Raw genomic sequence first — 22413 nt, forward strand, 5'->3', positions numbered from 1 at the left:
GCTACACCAGAATAGTCTAATTTTAATGTGTAAAGTTGGATGCCCCCAATACAAGGAGGTGTGTCCCTCTAGCAGTCTCTGACGTTAGCCCCCTCAACCGAAATGTCTAGTTGCACACCTGCACCTCTCCAATAGCTCTTAGAACAAGGTACGCTATAACATGGCACTAACGTTCCCGACGGCATTTTTGTGTATATTTCCAAAGCACATTCGCAAGAGCCGTACACCCTTACTCCACCAGCAGCCGTATTAAATCTATTAGCTGCATCCCCCGCTGCACTCATGTACCTAGTTCTACTACCAAAAGATTATTGGAATAAGAAACTAACTTTAACATTCCGTAAATTCTACCCCATCCATACCCTGTTTGTAAACCTTAATCCTGCCCAAGTTTCTCCCCTACCTCTCCAGGGGCTGCATTCTCCTTTTTGTCAAATGCCTTTGAAGAGGTCCGTTTCTGAGCAACGGGCAAAAAGAACGATTGAATGGTTTTCTGACCAATCATTCTAGCTGCCGTTCTTTTAATGTTGGATAAGAGTCAAGATCACAATACCCCTGTGTGTTTTCACTGGTTTAGAAACCGAATACGGCAACTAAACCAAAGCAGGGGACGAATTTGGCGCGAAAAATCAACACATGCGCAGAACCTTTTCGGCTAGATTAATAAACTGCAGAACTGTGTGTGCCGCCATGGCTGATAACAAAAACAGCACTTGTCGATTGCTTACGTGGATCAACAACGATTCTCGTTGACTACAAATAGTTTTAGTTTCTAAATTACGGTCGTGCTATGTATGTATTCATTTCTTGTGAATATTACAGCGGTATTACAGCAGTGTAATAAATAGAAAGACAGTACTTTTGTAATGTATATTTTCAAAGGATATGGAATGATTCAAAACTAAATTCACCAACCAAATAATCATAATGTTTTCTTATATGCTCGGTCTCTCCAGTGGAATGAATCCAAATGGCAATAGTTTGAAGATGGCCGCCGCGGTGGAATACAGCAGACTCCTGCACCCTAGTGTTCATTGGCTACATCCCTACCTTTTAAGATTCAGACCTGTGGTTTGTTCTAATGCCTCTGGTAAATGGTAAGGCAATTTCGGAAACCTTACTCTATATGCCGTGGAATTTGCTTAAATGAAAAGTTAACTTTTTGCATCCAATCTAGCACAGCACCAGCAAGTGGAAATTAGAATGTATTTGCTTCACGCACACAAACGCATATGCAATATTTGCAACAACAACAAAAAATGGCACGATGCCAGCCCCTTTGTAATTTTCCCCACTTCCATAATTCTCCATGCTGAAATTATTGTGTAAACATGTAACTCTGCCAAGCCTGTTTTCTGGCACTTCTCACTACATAGCAAAATAACATGCATATTCTTCCTTAAGCCTGATGGAAAGCAAAGTATCAAATAAAACAAAAAGTGTCTAAACTTAAAGACACTCCCGTCCCCTGCACACCTTACAAGCTGAAATAAATCAGTCAAATTTCATAACATTTGCACTTTTATATATAGAAAGAATTGTCAATTTAGAACATAGGTAACAAAATATCTTCATAAAAGTACAGAAAAAAGGTATCAACTGACTTCCAATATGGCCAGCATGAAAAACAAATCAAACCAGACAAAAAAATAAGCTCCCAATTTTGAACTGCAGCTTCAAGCTCTATGCGTTTCGGGGACTATCCCCTTCTTCAGGAGCAAAAATATCTCACAGTGGGAATGTTGTCAAAGAAAATAGAGTCTCTGTCTGTGCATCTGTCTGTGCACGACGTACACAGATCCAGGATCCCTGCGAATACTCCTGCCGTCCTCAACAAGTGAAATGTGATTGCCGAACTCTAAGGCAAATCAATAGCCAATCCAATCCAAATTCAGGACTTCCAGTACCCCCCATCCAATGTAAAGCATCCTGCTGATTATAGAAATGTATAATGCAATTCCAGAAGCGCACCTCTTCACCTCAGCTTCAACGGCTCCTCTCCAACTCTCAGATTCAACAGCTCCTCTCCAATTCACACGTGTGAATTGGAGAGGAGCCGTTGAATCTGAGGTGAAGAGGTGCGCTTCTGGAATTGCATTATACATTTCTATAATCAGCAGGATGCTTTACATTGGATGCGGGGTACTGGAAGTCCTGAATTTGGATTGGATTGGCTATTGATTTGCCTTAGAGTTCGGCAATCACATTTCACTTGTTGAGGACGGCAGGAGTATTCGCAGGGATCCTGGATCTGTGTACGTCGTGCACAGACAGATGCACAGACAGAGACTCTATTTTCTTTGACAACATTCCCACTGTGAGATATTTTTGCTCCTGAAGAAGGGGATAGTCCCCGAAACGCGTAGAGCTTGAAGCTGCAGTTCAAAATTGGGAGCTTATTTTTTTGTCTGGTTTGATTTGTTTTTCATGCTGGCCATATTGGAAGTCAGTTGATACCTTTTTTCTGTACTTTTATGAAGATATTTTGTTACCTATGTTCTAAATTGACATTTCTTTCTATATATAAAAGTGCAAATGTTATGAAATTTGGCTGATTTATTTCAGCTTGTAAGGTGTGCAGGGGACGGGAGTGTTTTTAAGTTTAGACACTTTTTGTTTTATGTTTAACACATGCTCCAGTGTCAGGGCGTGTATTCTTCCCCAGCACCCAGAATTGTAATAAAATTTCTCTAAATAGTTATTTAGTTTTTGAGTAATTAGGTGTGCTCTGATAGATACTTCTTTTTGTAATTTGGAAAGCAAAGTATCATCAGCCAGTGCCTTTAACTGTGCAGGTCTGATCAAAAAAATATATAATTGTGGGCTCCCAGAGCCTGGTGGCAGATGAAACTCTACATTTCCTTGTTGCTTCACTTAAACAAAAAGTGTAGGTGTACAAAAGTAACAAATTAAACAATTGAATGAGTGAAAAAGAAGAAAATCACCACATAAATAACTTAAGGTATTCAAAAGAAACAACCAAAAAACATGTGGATAAGTAGCAAAGAACACGATTACTTGAGCTCTGAAGATGAACATCTAAATGCATCCAATAGTCTTTAGTCCACTTAGGTGGTTTTCTAATTCTCGTAAATTCTCTTGTCAAATTTCTTGAGATTCCCAAGTTAGCAAAACCTCTTTCTTCTATCACATCATCAACTCCTTTAGTACGTCCCTAATGACTGCCACCTTTCACACCATCCCACTGCTTTGTACATTGCTTGCCCTCTTTTTTCAAATTCTCCTATACATTTCACAATTCTATTAATGTTCCATATAGATCCGTCCATCACTCTCAAAGCATTAGACATCACTTCCTGCACTTGAACTGGATCCAAAAACGTATATAAACCTTAACTTGTTCTCCTACCTTTTCTTATTCTCACCCAAGCACCTGGTTGCGAAATCTCTAATTTGTGTAAATGCTTCAGCTGTATACCTCCACTTGTACTTTTTTTGAGTAACTTCGACTAGTCTTTTCACCTCGGCCTTACAAACTTCCTTGCCCTTAGTTATGGCATTTACCCATGCACATACTTGCCAACATTCTGTGACCAAAAAGATGTATGATTTTTCAAGTTTCAAAAATAATAATTTGCATAACAATGACATCACAGGAAAATACAAAACATACATTGTTGGCACCATTGAAGCATTCATAAATACACAACCCATCAAACAGCACAACATGGAAAGATGTTCAAATGTTAAAAATGTATAATTCTGAATGGTAAGTTAAAACCAAATTCAATTACACAGAAGGTAATCACACAGAGCTGATAGGGAACGTTTGCCACTGCTCTGTGGCAGCAGCCTGGGCAATACCTATGTATTCCTGCGGTGCAAGTTGAACACTGAATGACATAGCGACTGATAGCCCTTCAGTCTGATAGGCAGATGCTGTGTGATGGTTTACGCTCTGCCACTTGCCTTCACTGGTGGTTCACTTAAAGTCTGTCCTGGCAAGAGTGCAAGGCAGATTCATGTCAGTGAATTGATCTGAGCACATCCGTCAGATTCCGTATTAACAATCTGAATTTCAAACTCGTCAGTCCCACTTCCCTCCTCTGACTCCTCACCTGATGAGCTTGAGTCTGTAGAGTATTGCTGAGCCTCACGATAATGGTAGCCGGCGGAGGCAGTATCCCAACCGCGGTGGGAAGCCACAGCGGTCGCTAGTGAACAGCGGCCTCTGCAGCCCCGTCACCGCAGGCAGGTGAAAGTAGGGGAAAAAGCCAAAGGCGTACAAAAAACCCCTCTTGATGGTCCAAGTAGTAGGCAGCGGAGGTGAAGTCCTAATCCAGGAAGCGCCGGGAGCTTGTGGTCCAATGAAGGAGGAACGCGGAAGCAGCGGAGTCCGGAAGGGACCCAGAGAGCCATAGCCGGGAACAAGCGGAGAGGACATGAGCAAGGAAGGGGAAAATGGAGGAATAGAGGAGGCAGGGAAAATGGGAAACGACAGGGGTCGTAATGAGCAGGGAGATCAGTGAGAAAACACAACACAGTGTACAGCAACCAAGAGCGAGAAAACACACAGTTGCAACGTGCCGTTTGCCAGGAAGACACGGAGTAAGTCTTCCGGCAATGGCTACGTCACAACGTAGAGAAACATGCAAAGACTAGACCGTTACCAGAGAAAGAGAAAAAGCCTGTGTATTCTCTAATGTCCACTTCATCGGAACCGCCGCCACAATCTCCATGCAGGGGATCGCATGACAACATCACTCACATATATCACTTACCCACCCACCGCACAGACGTTAATTGCCTTAGAGTCACATAAATGACCTGCCACTGTAAAAAGCGGTAGGATCTGTCACCCAAATCTGTAGGCGGTAGGACTGCTTAAAAAGCAGTAGCCTACTGCCTTAAATCTGTAGCGTTGGCAAGTCACTTTATACGTAACGTCTTCTTATAATGTTTGTACTAACCTGCTTTTACTGTTTGATCGCCATAGATTCGACTGTTTAGCTACGCCTTATCTGCACTTGCACTTGCCCTACCCTGCAGATTCGAAATGTCCACTATGCCTGTAACCTGTAACGTTAACTAATCTGTAACCTGTAAACGTTAACTAAGCTGTAAACCTCCTTGTTCTCTTGCGCCCTGCTACCCTAGGGTCTGGTGCGCTCAATAAATAAATAAACAAACAAACAAGCAAGTATGCATGCAGGACTTAATTTGTTGTTAGAATTTCTTCCTCTCATAAACCTGAAAGGAGTAACACCGGTCACTGCATTTGGGGTTGACCTAACAGCCCATACTCTGTCTTCAATAGCCTTGACCATGTCTAAGTTATTTCTCTTAGCTAACTCAGCTGTTTAAACAAACACCCTGTTAAACCTTTCTTCTAACCAGTTGGCCTATGGGTGATCATTAGATGTGAATTTCCATTTTATGACAACAACTTCCTTTGCATATTCGTTATTTTTTTTATTTTTATTCCACACCTAACATGTATTTAATATCAGATGCAGAGACTACTTAAGATAACCTACGGCTAATCCCCATCTCGCTTTTATCGTCCCATCTTTCTACTACCTTTCCTTTCTAAACTCCTAGAATGCATTGTCTACTTTCAAATCTCTACCTTCATCTCTAACCATTCTCCCCCCCCCTCCCCAATCTGGTTTCCGCCCTCTTCACTCTACCGAAACTGCTCTTACCTCTGTTCTCAGCTCTCTCCTCTCTGCCCGCTACTCTAAGCATTCCTCTATTCTGGGCCTAGTGGACCTTTCTGCTGCCTTTGACACTGTCGACCATCCTCTACTCCTTACCACTCTCTCTTCATTTGGCCTTAAAGACTCAGTTCTTAATTGGTTCTCCTATCTCTCTAACTGCACCTTCTCAGTCTCCTAGGGTGGCTCCACCTCCCCAATCACTCCACTCAACCACAACGTTCCCCTAGGTTCTGTCCTTGGCCCCTTTCTCTTTTCGCTATATAATTCCCTCCTTTCTTCTATAATCTCCTCCTTTGATGTCTCACATCATTTCTATGCTGATGATACCCAGATCTTCCTCTCTTTCTCCTCCTTTCTTCCTGCATCCACTATGAACTTTCTTCTTGCCTCTCTGCTATTAAATCTTGGATGGCCTCTCACTTTCTTACTCTTAATGCAGATAAAACTGAACTCCTTTTCTTCACTGCCAACACTCTTCCTCCTCCCTCCCCTCCTCCTTTCATTCTTTTTCCTCCTTCCCAACTCCCCTTCTCTCCCCATGCCCACAACCTTGGTCTGCACATTGACACCCACCTCTCTCTTTCTCATCACATTTCCCTCACTGCCAGATCTTGCAGTTTCCACCTCTACAACATCCGCAAAATGTGTCCTTTCCTAACCTTCCAAGCTACCAAACTCCTCATCTCCCCCTCCTCTTCTACAGACTTTTCTACCGCTCTACTCTTCTCTTTGGACTCCCCTCCTCTCATCTCTCCCCCCTCAAATCTGTCTACCACTCTGCCATTCGCTCCCTCTGCCTTCTCTCACCTCACAACTCCATCTCCTCTTCTCTTAACTCAAGAGGCTGACTCCCATTTCACTCCCAGCTCAAATTTAACTTCGCCTGCCTAGTCTTCAAAGCCCTCTATGGTCTTGCCCCTCTTTACCTATCCCCCCTTCTCGCTTTCTATACTCCTTCTCGTTCTCTATGTTCTGTGGATCTCTACCCTCTCTCTACTCCACCTCCCCCCTGTGCCCCCTCCTGCTTCCGCTCCTTCCAACTTCTCACTCCTTTCCACTGGAGCCGCCTTCCTCTTCCCGTCCGCTCCATCACCTCCTACCCCTTATTTCGCACTTCTCCAAAATCCTATCTCTTCCACTCTCCCCCAGCACCCATTGTTTCCTCTCTCACTACTTAACCCACCTCCACCCTCTCCTCCTACCTTCTGTCCCTCTATTAGTACTTAACCTCATCATAAATGTAAATGTTTGTTGTACTGTTTTCTGGTTTAGATTCATTGTCATGTATTGCTTGTTGTATTAACTTGTTCCTCTTGTAAAGCGCTTTGGATTAAAGCGCTATATAAATTAAAATAAATACAAATACAAACATGTTGTTTTATACATTATCAGCCATGAGTATTCATCACAACCGATATAAAGGGTGTTAAGAGTCAGTGTGCTCAATATTCATACTAGACAACACGTCTCCTGTGCAGTTTTCCTAAACCCTAATCAGTCAACCCTTCCATCACGTCTAGTCCACCTATCTTTCGTCGAACAGAATATCGTGTCAACCTTCACTGGATATGATCAATCATTACATCATACATTCACTTGAGAACATATCAATCATGCTGAAAATGTCTAGACCAATAAAAATATAGCGCACACTGAGAATGGTGTAAATGGTGTAAACTATACATTCCCCCACAGATAATAATCTACCAACTAGACCGAACTACGAGTAAAATTAAGGCATATGAACCTTGGAAACAGCCTAGTAACATACAGCCATCACGTAACAAATCCTCTAAGAACACTGTTGAAAGCCAACAGCATGTGGTGAAATTTACACAGATCATTAGTCTGCATTATGTGGGCGGTATATGTGAGCCCAGTGCAGGGGTTGAGTACAATATGCTGTTTGATCAGCAACCGAACTAAGCAAGTAAGGTCAGTCACCGTGGTCTGGAAGTCTTAATATTTAAAGCAGCGCACTTTCATATGGGTGAATACAAAGTGCACTATCAGAGCTCGACCGTACGTTATGGGGAGCTACTAACATGAGGCCGTAATGCAGTACCAAAAACACAGCTCATAAGCAACCGCTGACCTCCGATTGAGCTGGGCGCGTAGACTGTAATAGTCCAAGTCCACAATGCCACCGCTTCCGGAACTACGCAGCATGTTGACCTTAGAGACATTACCTGCCAAGTCAGCTGCTCGATCCCAGGTCCTGGCAGCAAATCCATCATCCGAACATCCAAGAACCACCCGCGGGCTGCGATCGCCCAATTAACGTAGCACAGGTGCGGAAAGACTTGCAATTGAGAGTTCCAGGAGCCTCCGGCAACTGAAGCATATCCGCGATATGCCCCACCCTCAAGTCAGATGAGGCACATAAAAGGCACGTCGGAGGGTCCTTTACTTCAAACTCCCTCTTCTGCGCTTCGATGAGAGAACCACAGACTCATTAAGCGAACTTTGAAATGTAAATTTGTTTAATTGAATCAACGCACCAGCGCCATTTTACATCAATTAAAATGCAATAGCATCGAAGAAAGTTGAAAATTATGTCTATAATTCCAAAACTTGTGGGGACAAAGTTAATCAGCACATGCACATATAAATATCAGTTACACTTATCTTTCAATTACTCCAGCCAACTCATAGCTTCTTTAGGATCAGAAGTGCTCCTTTCACCACCAGGAAGAGCCAGAGTCAGCAAGTTAGCTCTGTTAAGATATGCCTTCACACCCACAAGTCTTGATAAATCCTGTGCTTCTTTAAAGGACCTTCTGATCAACAAGACTCGTTAGGATAGTCCGGATATACAAAAATGTGATTACTTTTGAAGCGAGCACTCCCTTTTTTTCTTGCTGCCCTCAGGATGTCCTCCTTTGTCCTTGTATTCATGAGTGAGATAAAAATCTGTCTAGCTCTTGGGCCAGATTTCCTGCCCACTCTGTACACATTATCTATATCTCCTGGGACAATTTGATCACAACTGTAGCATGTCTTCAGTCAATCCATCACCAAGTGTAACAAGTCCTCATTGGTTTCTTCCTCAATCCCAACCAGTCTCAGGTTCATGCTTCTAATTTTCAAGTCAATCTCCAAGCATTTCTCTCTTCCTTTCTGCAACTCATCTTTCAGGCTGTTATATGCCCTGAAACTTCCTGCAATTTCTGTAGTCATCGAGGTTGAGCCACTTTCTAGGACAGAAACTCGGCTGTCCAGCTGGAAGACTTTCAGGGAAAGATCATCCATGGAGGATTTAACATCCCCCACTTCTTGTGCCATTTTTCCCAGATCTTGTGCCACTTTTAGAAGCAAGGAATAGATATCCTGTGTGCTAGGAACCTCGCCCATCTCTGAAGCTGGTTTGGACTTCTAAGGGATTGGGTTTTCAGTAATATCAATCTTTTTCTTAGAGTTCATAATCCCAATATTATCAGTAGAAGGAGAGGGCCAGGAGCTACAGGATTATGCTGCTGCATCCACTGCCTGCATTCCGGAATCCCCCCTTTGCATATTCTAAACTGGGGTCCACTGTCACTTACCACTACACAAAAGAAGGATAACCTTCTTTTCTGAACACTAGCTCCATGAATTTTATGATATCTGCACACGAAATATCCCTCACTGCCCTGACCTTTAGCCACTTTGAATAGTAGTCAACCATCACAATTATTTACTTGAATCTTCTTCCTAATACATGATATGGACCCAAAATGTCAAGTCCCACTTTTTTTTATCCATGCACCACTTTGCAGTTCCACAGGGTTAATAAATAGTTTTCTTGTTTTTTAAACTTTTCTCAGAATGTTGACATGGCCAACAACTCCTGCTCATTCTTTCTATACTTTTACCTATGCCTGGCCACCAATCTCTATTGCTAATACTTCTTTTAGCACCAGTTATGCCAGGATGACCTTTGTGTCCCATATGCATAATGTAACTTCTTAACATATTGGGAGGAATCACTTGTTGTCCATGCAACAGTAACCCATCATCAACTGACAATTCATCCCTCACAATCTAATACAGAACTACCTTTTCTTCAATTCCACTTTTGTTTGGCCAACCACCACACCTCCATTCCATCACTTTCCTCAAGTCAACATTGTTGGTCAATTCTTTACACCATTTTTCCTTTGTCATGTCACAACTCATTAGCTTGTAACAATGCTACTACTTCTTCTACGTCATTATTTTCTTCACCCTCTGGCGGTAATCTCGAAAGACAATCTGCCACTCTATTCTCTGCCCCTGGGAGATATTTTACTTGAAAATTGTATTCTTGTAAATTCAAACTCAATATGTCGATTCTGAGAGACGCTTTGGTCAGTCCATTGACTATCAGTACCTCTACTCGTGGCTTATGATCCATGCATACAGTAAATTTGTTTCCCCACAAATAATCCCAAAAATGATTTATTGCCTAGACACATGCTAGCAACTCACGCACTATGACCGAATACTTTGCTTGTGTCTCAGAAATGGCTCTTGAAACATGACATATTATCCTTTCTGAACCATCTATTACTTGTGACATGACTGCTACTACCTAATCCTTTTCCACTAGCATCAACTGTCAACTTCACTGGCATATCCCGATGATCTATCCCCCTAAGCTAGGAACTTCAGAAAGTGCAATTTTTATCTTTCTTACAGCATCCTCGCACTCATCATTCCATACACATTTTACATCCCTTTTTAACAATGTTCTTAATGGTTGTGTCAATTCAGCAAAGTCCTTCATAAATTTGTTGTAGAATTCTGCCAATCATAGAAACAATCTCGCTTCTTCTTAGGCTGTGGGAACCTGTGCATTTCTGACTGCTTTAAGTGCATGCAATTTGGATTTATATCCCTGGCCATTCAACACATGCCTTAAATACTCTACATTTTTGAATTCTGAATTTGCATTTCGAGATCTCAGTAGTCAGACCCCTTTCCTTAAATTTTTTCAAAACAGCACCAAGTCTTTCATCGTGTTCTCTCATGCCATTTCTATATTTCAGCATATTGTCCTGACGTCCCTTTCAACCCTTTAAGAACATGCAACATCATTCGTTGAAACACAGGCGCTACCGTTGCCAATCCAAACGGCATTCTGTTGTATCTGTACAGCCCGTATGATGATATGAATGCTGTGATGTCTTTGCTGTCTTTATAATGGGTATCTGGTGATACGCCGCTGATATATCTAAGGTGGTGAAGCTGTGCGCACTACTGACACAAATCAGCGGTTTTTTAATTTTTGACAAGGGAAACTGATCAACTTGAATGTTTTTATTTATAACTCTTAGATTCTTAGATTAACACTGTAACGATTCTATTTTTTTCAATGATTTGTTATTTTTCCAACCTTTCTAATTCATTGTCTACACTTTGACTGAGTGCAAATCGAAGGCTCCTTGCATTGTGGGCTACTGGTATGGTTCCATTCTTGACAATTATCTTGTGTGCATATCCCTTCAGGCAACCAGTGTTGGAACGCAAAATCTCTCCAAATGCTTCTGCCTCTGTGCTCAACTTGGCTTGTACACATACAACTGGTTTATCGAGACATGGATCTAGTCTGATTTTAAGCTCAGGTTGGTCCCTCTAGTCCAGTACTTCAACTCCCTTTTTAGCTACATAGATCTTTATAGCTGCCATCCTGTCTTTGAATTCAGCCACTGCATGAAAATATCTCAGCATCTGTATACTCATCCCTTCAAATCCTCCAGGGTTCATCACATCTGATTTTTGTAGCGTTGCAGTGGAAACTTCTTTTCTCATTTCTTTGTAGCAATAATAGTTTATGGGTAGCAACTGTACACAATCACTTTTGTGCCATCTACACATATGTTGCAGCTAGGACACTTCAATTCTGAGTCTTATGCTCTGTTTCATATGACCATGATTCTTTCCTCTTCGGACGTATAGCCCTCTTGCAATTTTCTTTTTGTGTCTGCATACAACCACGAAATGTCCTCTTATGCCACAGTTTGCACACTTCAAATTCAGTGGTGGACACTGATTTGAGTTGGCATAGTGTACGACTCTGTCATGACTTCAGTCGGGCGGCGTTTCTTTTCCCTATGGAGAAGCCATTAACTGTTCCACCACGTCTGACGGCCGTCTAGAGCACCGCTCTAGTGTTTTTCCAAGATGGCCGCCGGCGTTTCTTACGGCCGGCTCTCTGTGGCGTTCCTCGCGTTGCACCTTCACTGTGTTTCCCCGACTCGAAGGTAACGCTTGGTGTATCCCTCCTACGTGTGTTCTCTCCTGTGTTGCTTCCCGTGTTTTCGTCCTCCTTTTGTTTCTCTCGGGCTGTTCGCTTCGGTACAGCTCGCTCTGGTCTCTCTCTCTCTCTCTTTCCGTTCCCTCTCCTCTCTGCCCTTCGGCTTGTCTCCCCTCGCCCATGCTTCTACATTCATATAGCCTGAGCGCTAGATGTTCCATTCCTCCTGGAGCTATTTGTGAGCCATTCGGGCTACTTCAGGTGCACTTACCACAGCTGTTCTCCGATCCCTTCTATGGTACTGTTCTACGCTGAAGGATCGTTCGCCTGGACTTCTCATTGCCACTGACTCTTTCATCGGAACAATTGCTGCAGGGTTTTTTCTGCCCTTTTGGGCTTTTTCCCTGTTCAGGTGCCGGCTCCCGGGAGTCCCTGCTGTTCGTGTTCTCTAGTTACCCGACAGTGTGGCATCCCAGGGAGCTCGCCCCTACTTACGGCAAAAGAAGGAAGCAAGGAAGACTGATAAAGCGCAGACCCAAAGACGTCCTGGAAGAAGGCCGGAACTACAGGAAAGGTCCACAGTCGATTCAGGTGAGGAGGAAGGAGGGGATAGTTCAACCAACCCTGATATTCACGACAGAGTGCAACGCCTAAGGACCCCCATGGCATCTCTCGAGCAGTACCAAGAATTGGTGACAGCCATACAGGGACTTACCGTAGAAGTGCAATCCCTCCGGTCCGAAAATCAGTCTCTGCGACAACAGGTAGCAGCTCGTGAGGATGCCCGTGGAGATCTACCTCCCCTTCCTTTACCTTGCGAGAAATTCGACGGAGATCCAAAAACATTGAAGACATTTCTGGACGCCTGTCAGTTATATTTCACCTTCCGCCCTCGTACTTATGAGACTACCAGGGCCAAGGTGGGATTCCTAGTGTCTAATTTAATGGGAAGTGCCTTGGCATGGGCTTCACCGTTGGTGTTACAGGCTGACCCAGCCACTGCTAATTACGATCTGTTTGTGCAACTCCTAAAGTCTCGCTTTGACCGACCCGAGGTACAGTATGCCTCTTATGAAGCAATCCTCGATATCAGACAGGGTACGCACGACGTACATACTTATGTTACCTCCTTCATGCAGCTTGCCACAAATGCCGGATGGCCTGATTCTGCTCAACAGACTTTGTTTCGTCGCGGCTTGCATGAAGAGATAAAGGAAGAACTGGCACGTATTGCACGACCTCAGACATTTCAGGAACTAGTGTCCCTCGTTCTCCAGATTGGGTATAGATTGAGAGAAAGAAGACAAGAAAGGAAACGTCCACGATCTTCTCCCTCAACCTTCTCCCCAAACCCTTCTAGGGAACATCCAACCTCATCCGTTGGGGAAGAACCGATGCAAATAGGCACCACCCGAGGACCTTTAACAGCCGAAGAGAAGAAGAGAAGAAGGGAGCTAGGTCTCTGCATGTATTGCGGTTCTAGCAAACATCTGCTCCGTAACTGCCCTGAGGTTCCTCCACGCTGCCAGGGAAACGATTCACCCCGAACCTAAACAGGGATAGGTCCGGGGGTGTTGGGATGAATCCCTGTGCCAACACTTTGACTCCTCTTCCCCGTGAAGACAATCGTCTTATGGTATTTCAGGTTATACTGTCCCGGGACTCCTCTACCTTCTGGGAAGCCTTAGCCATGTTGGATTGTGGGGCAGCAGGAAATTTCATCGATGTATCCTGGGCTCAAGAGAATGGTGTGCCCATCGTCCCAAAGAATCTACCCATTCCGGTGGATGGCCAGCCTCTGTCCTCAGGACCTGTTACTCAAGAGACTCTGCCACTTCGGGTTAAATTGTTTCAACATCAGGAGGAAATGGCATTCGATCTCATTAAAGCAGCGCATTTCCTGGTGATCCTCGGGATCCCGTGGCTGCGTAAACATAACCCAAAGATCGATTGGTCAAACAATACTATCCAGTTTCAGTCGCATCTTTGTCTTAATGAATGTCTAAACAACAAATACCCCCTAGACTCCCTGCAGAAGAGTGAATCCGTGCTGACAGCTTCACTCCATCAAGTACCGGAACACTATCAGGAGTATGCTGAGGTCTTCATGGACAAACAACCTCACTCCCTTCCTCCTCACAGAAGAGAAGACTGCACAATTGAGATCCTACCAGATGCGTCTGTTCCTTTTGGAAGGATGTTTCCCCTATCTTTACCCGAGCGGAAGGCTCTTAAGGAATACCTAGACTGCAATCTACAGAATGGGCTCATCCAGGAGTCCAAATCACCCGCTGGAGCATCGCTATTCTTCATCCCGAAGAAGGGATCATCGGAACTCCGTCCTTGTATCGACTACCGGGGCCTAAATCGCCTTACTGTTAAAGACCGTTACCCTATGCCGCTAATCAAAGAGATAATAGAAGCTGTCCAAGGTGCGACTGTCTTTACAAAATTGGATCTCAGGGGTGCGTACCACCTGCACCGTATAAGACAGGGTGACGAATGGAAGACGGCATTTCGAACCCCACTAGGGCATTTCGAATATCGAGTTATGCCTTTCGGTTTGGTAAACGCCCCTGCCATATTCCAGCGCTTTATGTATAGATTGTTTGCCGACCTCCTATTCTCTTCAGTGGTGGTATACTTGGATGATATCCTCATTTACTCTTCCTCTCTTCCTGAACATAGAAGACAGGTCCGACAAGTGCTGAAACGTCTACAGGAAAACAAGTTACTGGTAAAGCCTGAAAAGTATGTCTTCGAGGCCTGTTCAGTGTCTTATTTGGGTTTTATCCTCTCCCATGAGGGCATTCGTATGGATCCCTGTAAGATACAAGCAATCACCCATTGGTCCGCTCCAAGAAACGTTAAGGAAGTACAACGTTTCCTCGGTCTGGCCAACTTCTATCGCCAATTTATTTCAGGCTTCTCCAATATGGTTCTTCCTATTACATCACTCTTGAAGAAGGGCGTTATCTTCACTTGGACACAAGAAGCGAATTTAGCTTTCCAAACCTTAAAGGAGGCATTCACCTCGGCTCCCGTATTGGAACAACCGGATCAACTTTTTCCCTTCATTGTAGAGACGGATGCCTCAGGAGGAGCCATAGGAGCTGCCCTCTTGCAAAAGGGCAAGGACGGTCTTGAACATCCTGTGGCTTATTATTCAAAGACTCTGTCACCCAGTGAAAGGAATTATTCTGTCATCGAGAGGGAATTAATGGCTATCAAACATGCCTGTGAAGAATGGCGTCATCTTCTTCAGGGAGCCATGCATAAGTTTACAGTTCGTACCGACCACAGTAACCTTCGTATACTCCAACAGATGGAATGTCGCAATGCTAGACATGCCTGTTGGGCATATTTTTTCTCTCAGTTTGACTTTGTGATTACCTATCTACCAGGCAAACAGAATATCTTAGCTGATGCCCTGTCACGCAATCTGGGGTCGGACTATGAGGCAGATTCTAGCCACGAATTATTGTTAGCGGGCAAAGAGGTACGGACTGTGGCAAATACTTTTTTACGCGAAGTCCAGTGCGAACAACACCGTGCACCGATGAAGACAGAAGCATCCTCCAAATTGGAAGAAAGAGAGGGAATCCTTTTCAAGGGTCAAGCCTTGTACCTGCCCAACAAGAAACACCAAAGGCTGGCCCTTTCATGGTGTCATGATTCGCCCATGGCTGGTCATAAGGGCATTCGAGCCACCAAGGATTTGATGTCCAGGCTATTTTGGTTGCCAGGTTGGAACCAAGACGTACATTCTTATGTATCTACCTGTGCCATCTGTGCTTCCAATAAGTATCATTCAACCAAACCCCTAGGTCTTCTGCAACAGGAACCTGCTCCCAAACAACCATGGACCCACGTTTCTACAGACTTCATTGTGGACCTGCCAAATTCTGAAGGGAACACTGTCATCATGGTGACTGTGGATTCTCTAAGCAAATTGGCTCACTTCACTCCCTTGAAAGGATTACCTACAGCCCCTGAAACAGCCAAGACCTTTCTGAAAGATATAGTGCGGCTTCATGGCCTTCCTGAGACCGTGGTGTCCGATCGAGGTCCTCAATTCACTTCCCAGTTTTGGGGTGCCCTCTGTAAACAACTGGGGATTCAACGAGCCCTTTCATCTGGGTTCCATCCACAAAGCAACGGTCAGACGGAAAGCCTCAATCACACGCTGGAACAATATCTTCGATGTTTCTGTGGCAGAAAGCAAGAGGACTGGAACGTCTTTCTCCCTATGGCCGAGTTCACCTATAACAATACCAAACATTCAGCCACTAATATGTCTCCTTTTTTTTGCACATTTGGTTACCATCCGAAACATCTGCCGTTGGCAGACATCCAACCCTCAAAGTCACCCACTCTTGACCACCTCCTGAAGGAACTCAAAGACACCCATGCGCTAGCCAGTGAAACCTTGGACGCTAGCCGACATGTGTATAAATTATGGGCTGACAAGAAGAGGAAGGCTGCACCTTCTTGGTCGGAAGGTGATAAGGTTTGGTTAGCCACTAAATTTCTACCTCGCTGGACGCACATAGGGAAATTTGCACCAAGATATATCGGGCCTTTCCAAATCAAGAAGAAGGTAAACCCTGTTGCATTTCGCCTTCAGCTACCCCCTCCCTTAAACAGGTGCATCCCGTGTTCCATACCTCCCTTTTGAAGCCATACCTTCCGGATCCATACAAGAGACGATCCAAGAGGCATTCTGCTGATGTGCAGTCTGGACCAGCTGAATATGAGGTTTCACATCTGGTGGATTCCCGTTACCATCACGGTAGTCTACAATATTTGGTTCACTGGAAGGGTTATCCCATCGAAGAACGGACATGGGAGCCCGTGAGACACATTCACGCCCCTCGACTCATTAGAAAGTTTCATAGACTGTATCCGGGCAAGCCTGGGGGCCCCCCATGTAGAAGGGGGCATACTGTCATGACTTCAGTCGGGCGGCGTTTCTTTTCCCTATGGAGAAGCCACCATTAACTGTTCCACCACGTCTGACGGCCGTCTAGAGCACCGCTCTAGTGTTTTTCCAAGATGGCCGCCGGCGTTTCTTACGGCCGGCTCTCTGTGGCGTTCCTCGCGTTGCACCTTCACTGTGTTTCCCCGACTCGAAGGTAACGCTTGGTGTATCCCTCCTACGTGTGTTCTCTCCTGTGTTGCTTCCCGTGTTTTCGTCCTCCTTTTGTTTCTCTCGGGCTGTTCGCTTCGGTACAGCTCGCTCTGGTCTCTCTCTCTCTCTCTTTCCGTTCCCTCTCCACTCTGCCCTTCGGCTTGTCTCCCCTCGCCCATGCTTCTACATTCATATAGCCTGAGCGCTAGATGTTCCATTCCTCCTGGAGCTATTTGTGAGCCATTCGGGCTACTTCAGGTGCACTTACCACAGCTGTTCTCCAATCCCTTCTATGGTACTGTTCTACGCTGAAGGATCGTTCGCCTGGACTTCTCATTGCCACTGACTCTTTCATCGGAACAATTGCTGCAGGGTTTTTTCTGCCCTTTTGGGCTTTTTCCCTGTTCAGGTGCCGGCTCCCGGGAGTACCCGCTGTTCGTGTTCTCTAGTTACCCGACAGTGTGGCATCCCAGGGAGCTCGCCCCTACTTACGGCAAAAGAAGGAAGCAAGGAAGACTGATAAAGCGCAGACCCAAAGACGTCCTGGAAGAAGGCCGGAACTATAGGAAAGGTCCACAGTCGATTCAGGTGAGGAGGAAGGAGGGGATAGTTCAACCAACCCTGATATTCACGACAGACTCTGCCGCCCCGCAAACATTTATTTTTTCCCTCTGCTTGTGCCACTTTCCTTCTCTCCACTCAAATTATATATTTTTCTTTCTTGTTTTCTTTCTCTCTAATTTTTCCTTCTGTTCTCTTCTTGATCCAATTTATCAGCATACTACTCACTGCGCCCGGCATGTTCTCTCCTTCTTCCTTCAGTCGAGAGGCTTCCCTTTTTCCCCTTTGATCTCTTTAGAGCACAGTTCAGTGTGTTCAATTTTCTTGGCGTTTGCTATGGTCTTTGCTAGTGTTGGATCTCCTCACATTCACAATCTTTCTTTTATTAATGTTATATGTATGAATGATTATTTGCTGTCAAATGAGTTCTTCCATTATTATCCCAATGGCGAATCTGCATGGGAGTGACAAAGCCTTCTATGCCGAAACATATTCTTCTGTAGACTCTTCTGGGCTTTGGAACCTGGAGTAGAAGTATAATCTGTTCATGGCCACTTTCATCGAAGTGCGTAGTGCAAACCCAGTTGCGTCATGTTTTTGTCATATATGTCCATGTCTACTGCCCCAGACTCATTCAAAGCTAAGGGGGGTAATTCTCTGTATTTCCTTTGTCCCTCTGGACCTAATGCATGTAGTAGTAATGGGTGTTTCTTTTCAGAAGTTAGCCCTTCTTGTTCAACTGTTTCTATTTAGTTGCCCCAATATTCTTTCCATTCTGACCATCGAGTTGTGGGTTCGCCATCTACTGGTGGATAAACTGTAATTCCTTGCATCTTTCTTTTCTTTTTTTGGTTCTGGCGAATGTGTGTGGCGCTTGCGCCACATAAATCATTGTTAGAGAAGAGAGAGAGGGAATCAGGGTTCTGAACTGAGAATATTTAGTTGGCATAGCAACGGGCAATGCCATGGCATGAAACTACCAAATCACTATAATCATTTTCCAAACTCCTCCGCTGTACTACCCAATGAGAAGTTCCCTAACAAAAGTCAGGTGCTGGGCTTTCCATTTCTCAGCTGCGCAATGATTTCATATTGTGCTATTTTGGGCTATTTGTTTGGGACAATTTGGCTAGTTTGGGCTACTTTTGACAGCAGATTTATTTGTCCTCCTGAGGCTGCCCTCTACACCCACCCACCCCACTCCCACTCTCTTTACCCCCTCCAACCTGCCAGCCCCATTACGTTTGCTGGTTGGGTTTTGATTAGGCAATTTTGGGCTACTTTTGACAAGTCCTCCAAAGGCTGCTTTGTTCTTCAACTTGTGTTGGCCCCAACAAAGTACCACCACCCACCCAACCCCACTCTCTATAACCCCAACTACCAGGCCTACCCCACCCTCTCACCCTTCCCCCTCCCTTTCTACCTTCACCCACCCTAACCCCACTCTCTACCCCACCAACCCTACCAACACTCTCTACAACTACCCACCCTGCCCCAACCTCTCTACCCCCAACCAATCTTCAACCCCTCTACCCTCACCCACCCAATCCACACTCTCTCTACCGACACCCATCCGCTCTACTCCAACTCTCTCTACCCACACCCACCCTACCCCAACTATCTCTACACCCACCCACCCTACTTTCACTCTCCCTACCACACCAACCTACTTCCACTCTGTCTAACCCACCCACACTAGCACCCAGTCTCTGCTTCCACCCACCAAAGCCCCATCCTCTCTACCCCCACCCACCCTACCCTCCACTCTCTCTAGACACACCCACTCTACCTCCACCCTCTCTACCCCCACCCACCCACCCACCTTACCCTCACTCAGTCTAGCCACTGCACAATCCCCACTCTCTCTCTACCAGCACTGTGAGGGGTCAGAAATGTTACTTGGATAATTTTGGATGATTTCTCAAAATATGGCATTTGATTAAATTATAAGTTTCATCAAACGCCTCACTATCCCTACCCTGATGAGGATTTCCCTGCCTATCAGAACTAAAGGAAAACATTCTAACACATGATATCTGGCCCTCACACTTAAACATAAAGTACACAAGAAAACATGGTAATTCGCAACAAATATCCACAATGGTATTTTCAATATACAGTCTTTCTTGGTAGCCTGGGTGAACTCCCCTTCCCCAGGTTCCAAGATGGATTTAGTTCCAATGTTCAACAAAAAGAAACAAGGAAATCTGGGTTTGTAATAAAGTCTAAATTCAGTTCTTGGCTCCTTCAATGTGTCACCATAGAGTTCTGTTAACCAAAGTTCAAATAAAAGAAACATTTCTTTTCTTCCTTGAACAACAATTCTCCACGTCATCAAATAGCATCAGTGTTATTTCAGACCGAGATGCTTTGTCACAATTTTACAAATGTCAGAGAAGAAACACAGTTCAAATAGACACTTCTCCCGGTAAGGTTAATGGAACACAGCGTCTTGTATGATTCAGAGAAACACAGCATCTGATTATTCAGCCTTTCTTTATAGTACTAGGAATTACAGTTTATATCTTTGTCATGGATGACTTCACAGCACTTCACGTTCACCTGAACAACTCTCATATCAGGTTAACTTCTGCAAGATTTCACAATGCGGGTCTACTCGCCTGCCCCATAGTGTTCCACATTCAACCGCGCTTCTGAAGTTTCAAATCCACTGACAACCAATACAATATCACCATAGATTCAGTAGATTGTATCTTTGTGACTTTGAACAGTTTTCACGAAAAAGACAAGATTAAAGTGCAAGTCAACCACTTCAAGTAAGCAAGGCATTCTTCTCCGGAACTTTCACTTTCCAGAAGGGCAGCCTCTTTGCCACTCTTGTCTGTCTGCAACACCAATAACAAACAAAATGCCCCTATGATGTATAGCTCCCTTCTCCTCTTGGCTTTGGCAATGTGAGTTATATCAACTTCTAGAGAACAATCACAAGCAACAAGCTTCTTTTTTCCCAACCTTGCCTTTGCTTCTTTGCATCCTTGCCAACCAGAGTAGTTTACTCATGGACCTTGTTGTCAGTCTCTTTCAGCTTAAGGAAATGCTTGCACACTCTTGGCTTGGTCAATACCTGTATCCCTTTTGGTCTATGGAATTGCTTGCGCCAGTACTAAGAAAAGGTCCCTGGAGGCAACCCTGGAGCTGACACTTGTCTAGTCAGGGATACACTCTTCAAAGGTCTATTAACCAAGGTACAGCCGTCAGTCAGAGCCTAACCCATTAGACTCTGTCAGACATTATTTCAGGCCACTGGGCCATTAGGTGGGGACATCAAGCCCTCGATCAAAACCTTCCTGTAGGAATTGCAGGATGCTAGGTGTTGGGCTGTGTGTCAACTCGATCCCTTTTTACAAACACCAATCCTGCAACACCCTTCAGTACCTTTCATATGCCTTCAAGGCCTCTTATCCTTCTGAATGTATTTCACTAATCACTGTAGCTGTAGCCTTCCCTCTTAATTTCCAAGCTCTCCAAGCTAGAATACTTCTGCCCTGAGCCTGACAGACAGCAACTTGATGTCTCGGGAGGAGGGAGACAGGTGCCTCTGTGAGCTCCAGCAGAAGAGGAAACCAGCCTGCTTCAGGGCCAGAAAGGGACCACCAAAATGACCACTGTCTCTGACTCCCTAAGCTTCAAGAGGATCTTCGGAAGGAGAGGACGTGGAGGGAACGTATACAGGGCTGGCCTTAGCATTTCGCCCCATGGCCCCTGACAAGGGAACTGTGTACAAATCATGGTATTCTTCCTGTTCTGGGGTCATGCAAATAGGTCTAAACAGAGGGTCCCAATCCTCCTGCATAAACTAAGGAACACACCCCTGCAAGATCCCAGGCTCTTTGCTCCAAGACCCAGAGACCTAGAGTGAGAACCCCCTTGCCTGTTGATGTACGAGACAGTTGTGGTATTGTCTGTCTGAAGCAACACAGCCTTCCCTCATAGAATTGGGCAAAAGGCCCACAGGGCTCGATTTGCCACTGTCAGCTCCCTCCAATTGGAGGAATCGGATGCCTCCTGTACTGACCTTTCTTCCTAGTGAGACTGTTTTCTTACCATCACTCCCCAGTCCCATGTACTGGTGTATTTGGTAAGAAAGGTCAGCAAGGGCTGTTTTAAAGGAAATCCCTCCAAAAGGTTGTTCTGTTGAAGCCACCACTCTAGCTCCAATATCAGGGATGATGTCACTGGGAACCATGCCTCAAAATGTCCTTCTAAAACTTGTGAAGATGAAACAGACGCAGCCTCATATGTAGATGGGTCCACAGGACTAAGAACTGTGACGGTTCACAAGGTGTCATCACTTCTCCCCAGGGGGGAGCCCTTTTCCAGGAGGATAAGGAGGTGCAGTCACTACCCAATAGTCCATCTAGGTGTGGTTTAAAGCGGAAGGGCCTCATGAGGAGGGACTCCCGTCTGGGGATAAGGACAATCACCTGAGGTACAGCCCATTGAATGTTGCTACTCCCAACATTCCTTTGCCCCCTAATGTCCAGAGCCACTAGATTGAAAGCAAAGCTATGTATTGTTGTAACACAGTGACTAAAGCAAAAGGACTAGGATGAGGAAAAACGCAGGAGACATAAAGATCATTGGCTATGATAACACTGGTACGAGTTAGCCCAAAGGAGGCATGAGGATTAGGTCAGTAACAAAGAAGAACTTGTGCAATCTGCAGTGGAGGAACTGGATACAATGTATAAAAGGAACAAAGGACTATCAGATGTGTCAACCTCGGCCGTAGAGCCAAAAGCAGCCCTAACGAGAAGCACAGTGGTGACAGGCACAGCGGTATCCAGTCCTGTTGGGGAAAG

The 22413-nt window shown here is 44.8% G+C and overlaps 2 protein-coding genes across 4 annotated transcripts in view; one reads left to right on the plus strand and one right to left on the minus strand.

Moving 5' to 3' along the window:
• The window catches only part of UNG (uracil DNA glycosylase), a 204555-nt gene extending 203917 nt beyond the window's left edge, over positions 1-638 (minus strand). For 2 of the 3 annotated variants that reach the window (XM_069619433.1, XM_069619432.1), the window contains exon 1: positions 404-615. In XM_069619433.1, coding sequence (XP_069475534.1) covers positions 404-505 — 102 coding nt within the window. In that variant the 5' untranslated portion in view covers positions 506-615. Of the gene's footprint in view, positions 1-403 lie in introns of all 3 variants that reach the window. The other variant, XM_069619436.1, reaches the window with a different exon arrangement.
• A 440-nt stretch (positions 639-1078) lies between these two features.
• ALKBH2 (alkB homolog 2, alpha-ketoglutarate dependent dioxygenase) overlaps positions 1079-22413 on the plus strand; it is a 248924-nt gene continuing 227589 nt past the window's right edge. Inside the window, exon 1 of the mRNA XM_069619441.1 lies at positions 1079-1097. The gene's annotated coding sequence lies outside the window, so the exon portion shown is untranslated. The remainder of the gene's footprint in view (positions 1098-22413) is intronic.

Source organism: Ambystoma mexicanum, chromosome 10 (assembly GCF_040938575.1).
Source record: "Ambystoma mexicanum isolate Mex_15411 chromosome 10, UKY_AmexF1_1, whole genome shotgun sequence".
Lineage (NCBI taxonomy): Eukaryota > Metazoa > Chordata > Amphibia > Caudata > Ambystomatidae > Ambystoma > Ambystoma mexicanum.